The sequence below is a fragment of the Corvus moneduloides genome, chromosome 24 (assembly GCF_009650955.1).
Source record: "Corvus moneduloides isolate bCorMon1 chromosome 24, bCorMon1.pri, whole genome shotgun sequence".
In the NCBI taxonomy this organism is placed as follows: Eukaryota; Metazoa; Chordata; class Aves; order Passeriformes; family Corvidae; genus Corvus; species Corvus moneduloides.
Window position 1 is genome coordinate 4,673,040 of NC_045499.1, and position 8,767 is coordinate 4,681,806.

The 8,767-nt window shown below is 59.2% G+C and overlaps 2 protein-coding genes across 3 annotated transcripts; one reads left to right on the plus strand and one right to left on the minus strand.

The window, feature by feature from the left end:
* Positions 1 to 1,282: 1,282 nt before the first annotated feature.
* MED20 (mediator complex subunit 20) lies at positions 1,283 to 5,092 on the minus strand. Of its 2 annotated transcripts, none has more exons than XM_032133469.1 (4): positions 4,999 to 5,092; positions 4,589 to 4,740; positions 3,546 to 3,799; positions 1,283 to 1,910 (listed from the first exon to the last, which is right to left on the minus strand). In XM_032133469.1, the coding sequence occupies exons 1-4, from the start codon at positions 5,010 to 5,012 to the stop codon at positions 1,695 to 1,697; spliced, it is 636 nt and encodes a 211-aa protein (XP_031989360.1). In that variant the 5' UTR covers positions 5,013 to 5,092; the 3' UTR covers positions 1,283 to 1,694. The 2 variants fall into 2 exon arrangements, with proteins under 2 accessions (XP_031989360.1, XP_031989359.1); XM_032133468.1 differs by having other exon boundaries at positions 1,283 to 1,937.
* BYSL (bystin like) lies at positions 5,006 to 8,208 on the plus strand. The gene is given in 13 exon segments (XM_032133470.1): positions 5,006 to 5,413; positions 5,496 to 5,652; positions 5,943 to 6,030; positions 6,032 to 6,085; positions 6,209 to 6,342; positions 6,484 to 6,526; positions 6,528 to 6,652; positions 6,826 to 6,889; positions 6,891 to 6,928; positions 7,761 to 7,869; positions 7,871 to 7,897; positions 7,899 to 8,078; positions 8,080 to 8,208. Coding segments are annotated over 13 exon segments (1,455 nt in total). The 5' UTR covers positions 5,006 to 5,010; the 3' UTR covers positions 8,113 to 8,208.
* Positions 8,209 to 8,767: the final 559 nt, after the last annotated feature.

Here is an 8,767-nt window from a genome sequence, read left to right on the forward strand (position 1 = left end):
CTTTTTAGAACTCCAGGAACAGCAGAATGTATTAATAAAAACCCCAGGAATCCCCAGGGATTCCAGCACACACTTCCACGTTTTTTAAGCACATGAGCAGAGTTTTGCCATCTCTTGTGACGGAGCAGCCTTGGGAATTAACAAAGCATTACCAACATTCACCATGACTAATCTGCTCATTAAGAGGGGTTGGGTTTTTTTTTAACCTTAAGGCTTGTAATGGAAAACAGGACAGGGATATATCCCTATAAAACTTAAGTTTGTTTCCCTAAGTTTTCCCAGTTTAACCAGGTGGGACAACAGTGAATTTTCACCACTGAACAGTCCCACACAAGCCATGAACTTGGGGCTAAGAGCTGCAAAAAATTCAGTATATTCAGCATGTTGGAATTGCTACCACACTTAGGGGACGTTGTGCCATTTCTTATGGCTCATTAACCACCTCTTGCTGGGCCCTGTGCTGATTAAATTTATTAAATGCTCACAACTAAAAGCTCGGAGCACTCCAACAGTTAATTAGGTTTGAAGGTATAAATGATAATCAGAGAATCACATTAAAAAAAAAAACCAAAAAACCCCAGTTCGCAGCTAGAAAATCAAGCCACAAATCAGCTTTTCCCCCTTCTTGCTTCAGAAAAAAAAAACATGTTTAGGACAAATTATTTCTGTTTTCTTTGCTCTTATGGGCAAGGAACCATCAATATTTTTTCCCTGAGCTGCTTCTTCACAAGGAATCCACTGTCCTGCTTGGAAATCTCCCTTCCCATAACCATCCTTGGAGCTTCTCCACCTGCCCTTTGCATCCAGGGTACATCCCAGCGGGCTGGAATGCTGGTGCCTTCCCAGGAATATGAAGGAAAAAAATATACTGAAGTGGTATCATTATGTCTTACAATGAATTTTTGGCTCTTATTGCCCAAATCCCTCCTTATTCCATTGAATCTTGAAGCCATCAGGATTCCTCAAATGGTGTACAGGGACAGGACGTTTATTACCAACCTTAAAACAACGGGATAAAGCAGGTGGAATTCCCTCAGTGCCTGAAAAAGCTCCTGCCAGGCTTATTTATTTCTTTTTTTTTCATTTATCCAGAGCCTTCATTGAGAGGCAGCAGATTTGGGCACTCCCATCAGCTACAAAGGGTGAAGGCAAGGTAAGAACGTGCCAGGAACAGCAAAATGCAAGAATTCCTGGATTTTTTCACAGGGAAATGTTTGCTTTGGGGGTATAAAGCTGTTGAACCAAATCCAAGGGAAGACTCTGTAAATAAGCAACACAAACATTGTGCAGGGACTCCTCCTCCTCCCAAAATCCAGCGTTTTATTGGGATGGAACACAGCAAAACACTGATGCAGATATAAAAAAATATAAAACAAATTTACCAGATCTCTCCTGTAGCTGCTTGAAGTCATGGAAGCCCTGCCCTTGCTTTTGGCTGGAATTTCTCTTTTCCCTGTGGATAAACAGCGATTCCCCACACGAACCACTGTTGTCCAAAGAACCACAGAACCGTGGATCCAAGAATCCCAAACCGTGCGGGACAACCAGAAACGCACGAGCACCGGGAAACTTCGAAATAGGAGAAATCAAGAAGGCAAAAAAACCCCTGCGGCTGCTTCCCGTGCCACACCCTGGAGGGCCTCTGGATCCAGGCAGCAAACAGGATGCAGTCAAGGAGCTCCAGGGAATCCTCCTCACCTGATGCCAGCCACGGGGACCTGCTGCTGCTTGCGGATCTTGTTGAAGAGCTCCATGTACTGCACCATGGTGTCCCCGGGGCTGTAGGCGCTGTCGTGCTTGGAGCCGAACACCGACGGGATCCCGGGCGTGTGGCTGCCCATGAAGCTCTGCATGAACTCCATCAGCAGGTTCCAGCAGTCGTTGGCGATCACACAGGGGCAGTATTCCACCTGGGGACACAGCCCAGAGCTCTGGAGCTGCCAGGAAGGACAGTATTCCACCTGGGGACACAGCCCCGAGCTCTGGAGCTGCCAGGAAGGACAGTATTCCACCTGGGGACACAGCCCCGAGCTCTGGAGCTGCCAGGAAGGACAGTATTCCACCTGGGGACACAGCCCCGAGCTCTGGAGCTGCCAGGAAGGACAGTATTCCACCTGGGGACACCCCGAGCTCTGGAGCTGCCAGGAAGGACAGTATTCCACCTGGGGACACATCCCAGAGCCCTGGAGCTGCCAGGAAGGACAGTATTCCACCGGGGAACACCCCAGACCCTGGAGCTGCCAGGAAGGACAGTATTCCACCTGGGGACACATCCCAGAGCCCTGGAGCTGCCAGGAAGGACAGTATTCCACCTGGGGACACATCCCAGAGCCTGGAGCTGCCAGGAAGGACAGTATTCCACCGGGAACACCCCCAGACCCCTGGAGCTGCCAGGGAGGACAGTATTCCACCTGGGAACACCCCCAGAGCTCTGGAGCTGCCAGGAAGGACAGTATTCCACCTGGGAACACCCCCAGAGCCCTGGAGCTGCCAGGAAGGACAGTATTCCACCTGGGAACACCCCCAGATCCCTGGAGCTGCCAGGAAGGACAGTATTCCACCTGGGAACACCCCCAGAGCCCTGGAGCTGCCAGGAAGGACAGTATTCCACCTGGGAACACCCCCAGACCCCTGGAGCTGCCAGGAAGGACAGTATTCCACCTGGGAACACCCCCAGATCCCTTGGAGCTGCCAGGAAGGACAGTATTCCACCTGGGAACACCCCCAGATCCCTGGAGCCTCTCTGCAGGGAAGGCTTTTCATGGAAACATCCCCAAATATTCCGCATATAACAAGGATGGGTAAATATAACTAAGACAGGAAACACACAAGAGATCTTCTCCAAAGGGGAAGGGAAGGAAAAATGCAAAGGGAAGGGCAGCAAGCCCCAAATCAGCAGGGAATTAGCACTGGAGAGGTTGTTTTATATCCCTCAGGACGCTGATTAACCTGAGGGATGGTGCTCGTGTGGTGCATCTGGAATTTAATCAGCTTTTTATCTGGATAGCATTCCTGCAGGGATTCCCACTGCAGGGACAGCCCCAAAGCACCTGGCTGAAGTAAACCTTGGGAGAGGAGATAAAAACCTGCCTGCTGCACCAGCAACACGACGGACACACAGACAGGACAGGGAATCACAGAATCGTGGAATGGGTTGGGGAAGGGATCTGAAAGCTCATCCAGGGCAGGGACACCTTCCACTGTCCCAGGCTGCTCCAAGCCCCGTCCAACCTGGCCTTGGACACTTCCAGGAATCCAGGGGCAGCCACAGCTTCTCTGGGACCCTGTGCCAGGGCCTGCCCACCCTCACAGGGAAGAATTCCTTCCCCATATCCCATCCAAGCCTGCTCTCTGGCAGTGGGAAGCCATTCCCCCTTTCCCTGGCACTCCAAGCCCTTATAAATAAATAATCTCTTTCCATCTCCCCTGCTGGCTCACTTCAGGCGTCCTCAATTAGGTCACCCCTAAACCCTCCTTCTCCAGCCTCCCCTATGGAGTTTCCCTGCCTCTCCTTGCATTCCCCACCCTTCCCAAAGCGCTCTTACCTCCACAGATATGCCCCTGGCGCTGGGGCCCATGGTGACCGTGCCCAGCTTCACCAGGAAGTCGCAGTACTGGTAGCGGGTGCCGCGGCTCTCGATCTTGTTGGCCTTGGCGTTCTGGAAGAAGCCCTTGAGCTTCACCATGAGGGTGTCAAAGTTGGCGTCGGCCACGAGGCAGGGCCCGTTCTCGAAGAGGGCGAAGCAGCTCAGGGGGTACTCGGAGTTGTGCATGACGTACATGAGCTTCCCTGTCTGCCCTGCGATGACAGCGAGGGGAGCCGGGCTGGAAAACCAACATTCCTGCCTTCAAGCAGCTCCTCCTCCTGCCTTTGTGCTCCTTGCTTTGATTCCAGATCCTCACATATTTATTGCAATACCCGTTCAGGGAATAGCTTGCGTTTCCTTCTGGAGGTTTACAGGGAAAAAGAAATCCTCGGCAGCCCCAGGATGAAACGCCAGCACGGCTCGGGGTGAGGTGGAAGGAGAACCCCAGGAGCACCCACCTCCCACCCACTGTCCACCCTGAGCTCGGCCTCTCCTCCAAGTTCCAGCTGCCAAAAAAGCAGGAAAAAGCTGCTCTGGAAGATTCCAATGGGTCTGTCTGGGAACACCGGCTGAGCAGAGCCCAGGGCTGCGTGTGCTCAGTGCCACCGTGGTGAACATCACATCAGTGCCTGGAAGGGACGTGGGGATCTGGGGGGGAGGAAGGAGAAGGGAAAAGGAAAGGGAAAAAAAGAGGGAGGAAGGGAAAGGAAGAGGGGAAAAGGAGAAAGGGGAAAGGAGAAGGAATTGTAGAATCGCAGAGTCATGAAAGTTGGAAGAGACCTTCAGGATCATCCAGTCCAGCCCTCAGTCCAGCACTGCCACTGTAACCCCTAAACCCCACCAGCCAGCGTCAGATCCAGGCGCCTCTTCAACACCTCCCGGGAAAGTGCGGAAGGAGAAGGAAAGGGGGGAGAAAAGGAAAAGGAAGAAAAGGACGGGAAGGAAAAAGGAAAAAGAAGCTTGGAGAAGGGCTGGCCCCGGCGCCCCCCGGCCCTGCTGACCCTGTGTGCCGAGGGCGGCCGCGGTGTGATAGGTCTCGCAGTCCACGCCGAATGTCCCCTGCTTGTCCGCGCCCAGCGCCTCCAGCCGCCGCGCCAACAGCTCCACCGTCTGCTGCACGCTCTTGCCCTCGGCCACCGGCACCTGCGACACGCTGCCACAGGGACCGGGGGTCACAGACCCACCGGGGCACCGCCGGCCGCGCCCCCGGCCCCTGCCCCCTTCCCCGGGACTGCTCCGCGCTCTCCATCCGGAGACTCTCCCCGCGTCCCGAGGCTGTCCCCGCCGGGAGCCCTCCCGGGTCCGCCTCCTCATCCCAGAAATCCCTCCCAGTGCCGTCCCCCCATTCTAGGAACCCCTCCCGCTGCCGTCCCCCCACCCCGGAGCCCGTCGCGGAGCCCCCCGCCCTCACCAGGTGACCCCCATGGTGCCGGCGCCGCCACCGGAACGGGCGGGGCCAGTGGCACCGGGAAGAGGCGGAGCCGCCCCGGAAAAGGCGGGGACAGACCCCACGTGTCGCTTCCCGGTGCGGACCCGGTCGCCCCCCGGTGCCCCCGCGATGCCCAAGGCCCGGCGGGCGCGGGGCTCCGGCCCGGCCCCGGCGCTGCCCTTGGCCGAGCAGATCCTGCAGGACGCGGCCCCGCGGGCGCGGGCTCGGACGAAGCGCGGGGCGGAAGAGCAGGACGGGGATGGCGGCGGGGACGGGTTCGTGGACGCGCGGCTGTCCCGGCGCATCCTGGAGCAGGCGCGGCGGCAGCAGGAGGAGCTGGAGGCCGAGCACGGCCCCGGAGCGCCCGCAGCCCCTCGGCAGCGCAGCGCGGTTCTGGGTGAGCCCCCGGTAACTCCCGGCACCCTCCGGAACCCCCGAGGGTGCGCGGCCCCGGGCTGAGCCTGCGCCGCTGCCCGCAGGTCCCGGCTCGGACTCGGAGGATGATGAGGAATGGCCTTCGCTGGAGAAGGCGGCGGCGGCCGCGGGACGGAGCGGAGACTACGGCGGGGAGGTGGAGGTGGACCCCGAGGACGAGAAAGCCATCGAGATGTTCATGAACAAGAACCCGCCGCTGAGGTGAGGAGGGGGCTGCGCCGGGGCTGGGTGTCCGCTTCCCTGCACGGACACCGACTCTGCCCTGTCCCTGTCAGCCCCCAGCTTCCCCCTGTCCCCTGTCAGCCCCGTGCGATCCCCGATTCACCCCTCGTCCTGACTCAGTCCCTGTCCCGTGTCAGCCCCCTGCAACCCCCGATTTCTCCCCCTGGCCCCGCACAGACCCCAACTCGCCCCCCTCCCCTGTCAGCCCCTGACTGGCCCCTGTCTGCCCCTCTTGGCCCCCAATGACCCCCATCCTGTGCCGGCCCCAGGCGTACCCTGGCCGACATCATCATGGAGAAGATCACGGAGAAGAAGCAGACGGAGGTGGACACAGCACTGTCGGAGCTCTCGGGCTGCCCCATTGCCCCAGCTCGACCCCCGTGTCCTGGAGGTCTACAGAGGTGTCAGGGAGGTGAGGCCGGAGCAGCTGAACCCACAGCCACCACCCCTGAGTGCTGAGGGAGGGGACAACTCGCTGGTGGCCCTGCTGTCAGTGCCCCCAGTCATGGCCTGGCCTGTGTCCCTGTCTCTGAAGGTGCTGTCCAAGTACAGGAGCGGGAAGCTCCCCAAGGCGTTTAAAATCATTCCTGCCTTGTCCAACTGGGAGCAGATCCTCTACATCACCGAGCCAGAGACGTGGACAGCCGCTGCCATGTACCAGGCCACCAGGTGAGCTCGCCTCAGGGACCCTCTGGCATGGGATTTTTGGCTTTTTCCTTTCCATAACCAAAATCAGATTTACAAAAACACCAGCCCACCCCTGTATGGCCTCTTTTCCTCATCCATCCCTTCGTGCTTTGCTGTTCCCAGGATATTTTCCTCCAACCTGAAGGAGAGGATGGCCCAGCGGTATCTACAACCTGGTGCTGCTGCCGCGGATCCGGGATGACATCGCCGAGTACAAGCGGCTCAACTTCCACCTGTACATGGCTCTGAAGAAGGCTCTGTTCAAGCCAGCAGCCTGGTTCAAGGGTAGGAGGTCCTGCAGGGTTTCCTCTGGGGCTTGGCTGGGTACCTGAGGGGCTGTGGCATGGCTGGGACCCTGTACCCTGCAGCAGTGGTGATTTCCCTGGGATCAGGGAGAAGGGGCTGAGCCCCAGGGCTCTGCCTTGTGGAGGAAGGTGGTCGGTGCCTGACTGTCCCCATTCCCAGGATCCTCATCCCGCTGTGTGAGTCCGGCACGTGCACGCTCAGGGAGGCCATCATCATCGGCAGCAATCCTCACCAAGTGCTCCATCCCCGTCCTGCACTCCAGGTGAGGCCCTGAGGGGGTGGGGGTAAGAGCCCTTTCAGAGACCCTGGGAAGTGCCTTGGATCCATCCCTCAGCCTCTCCAGCCCCTTGGAGGTGGTGTTTGGGGTCACTCAGCTCCCTCTGGGGTTGAGATTTAAGGCTCAGCTTTGTGCCTGTATGCCTGGTGCTCCATGGCTCCAGTCCAGTTCCCCCAACCCCTGTGGTCTTTCCTTGGTCCTTGTGGCTCCAGCTTGGCCCCACCATGCCCATTCTTCAGTCCCCATGGCTCCAGTCCCCCTGACCCTTGTGGTCCCTCCTTGGTCCCTGAGCCCCATTCTCCATCCCCATGGCTCTGGGCCTGCCTGTTCCTTGGTCCCTCTGGCTTCTGCCTGGTCCCCCCCTGACTGCTGTGGTCCCTCCTTGGTCTCCATGGCTCCAGCCATGTGGACTCCTGACTCCTCTGCTCCATCCTTGATCCCTATGGCTCCAGCCTGCTCCCGCCATGCCCGTTTCCTTGGTCCCCATGGCTCCAGTCCTGCTGACCCTCGTGGTCCCCAGGTCCCCCTCCTCCATGTCCATGGCTCCATCCTGGCCCCCCCTGACTCCGTACCTGTGCCTTGGTCCCCATGGCTCCAGGCCAGCACCCCCGGCCCCTCACTCCCTCCTGTGTCTCTGTGGCTCTGTGCCCTGACCCCTCACCCCTCCTCTGTCCATGTGGCTCTGTCCCCTGACCCCGTGCCTGTTCCTTGGTCCCTGTGGCTCCATGCCTGACCCTCACCCCCTCTTGTATCCCCATGTCCCTGTCCCCTGACTCTGTCCCTGTCCCCTGACTCTGTCCCTGTCCCTGTCCCGCAGTGCAGCGCTGCTGAAGCTGGCTGAGATGCAGTACAGCGGCGCCAACAGCATCTTCCTGCGCCTGCTCATCGACAAGAAGTACGCGCTGCCCTTCCGCGTGCTCGACGCCCCTGTTCTTCCACTTCCTGGCCTTCCGCCACGGACCAGCGGCTCCTGCCCGTGCTGTGGCACCAGAGCTTCCGGCCTTGGCCCAGCGCTACAAGGAGGGACCTGTCCTCGGAGCAGAAGGAGGCCCTGCTGGAGCTGCTCAAGTTCCACAGCCACCCGCAGATCTCACCGGAGATCCGCCGCGAGCTGATGAACTCCAAGACGAGGGACTGTGGAGGGGGAGCAGCCCGTGGCCATGGAATGAGCAGGGCAAGGCCGGAGCCTGTCCCACCTCTGGGATGCTGCTGGATGCAGCTGGGAGCCTGGGTCAGGAGTGTCTGTCCTGGATCCCGAGGGGGGCACTGGGAACAACCTGTGCCCACAGAGCGGGGCTGAGCGCCCTGTGCTGCTGTCACAGGGCAGGGCAGCCCCTGTCACAGCCGGGAGCCCGGTGCCACCAGCACTGGGACAACTTTGGCTTGTTCCTATCGTTGGAAATAAAACCGGAGCCGTGTCAGTCAGGGCTGGGTCTGCCCGGTGTGGTCCCGGCCTGTCCCTGTCCCAGCAGCCTCTGGGACTCCCTGCCCTGGGATTTTCACTCCAGTCCCCCCAGGGTTTTACTCCTGAAGCCACGGGGTCACTGTCCTCACCTGGCCATCGAGGCCACCTGCCTGGGCTGCTCCTGGGCCCTGTGCCCAGGTGCCACGTCTGCTGGAACACCCAGGGGGGGACTTTTCCACGAGGCTGGCGCTTCCCTGGGACCTGGTGCCGGTTGTCGCTGCCGGGTGTGTGCCCTGCAGGTTTGGCCCACGGAGAGAGGAGCCCCTGCTGCACCCCGAGGAGCTGTGCCAAGGGCAGCTGCCTCCTGTTGTCCACCTCCGATGGCAGGAGCAGGAGCTGGGTCCCCACACGCCACCGCC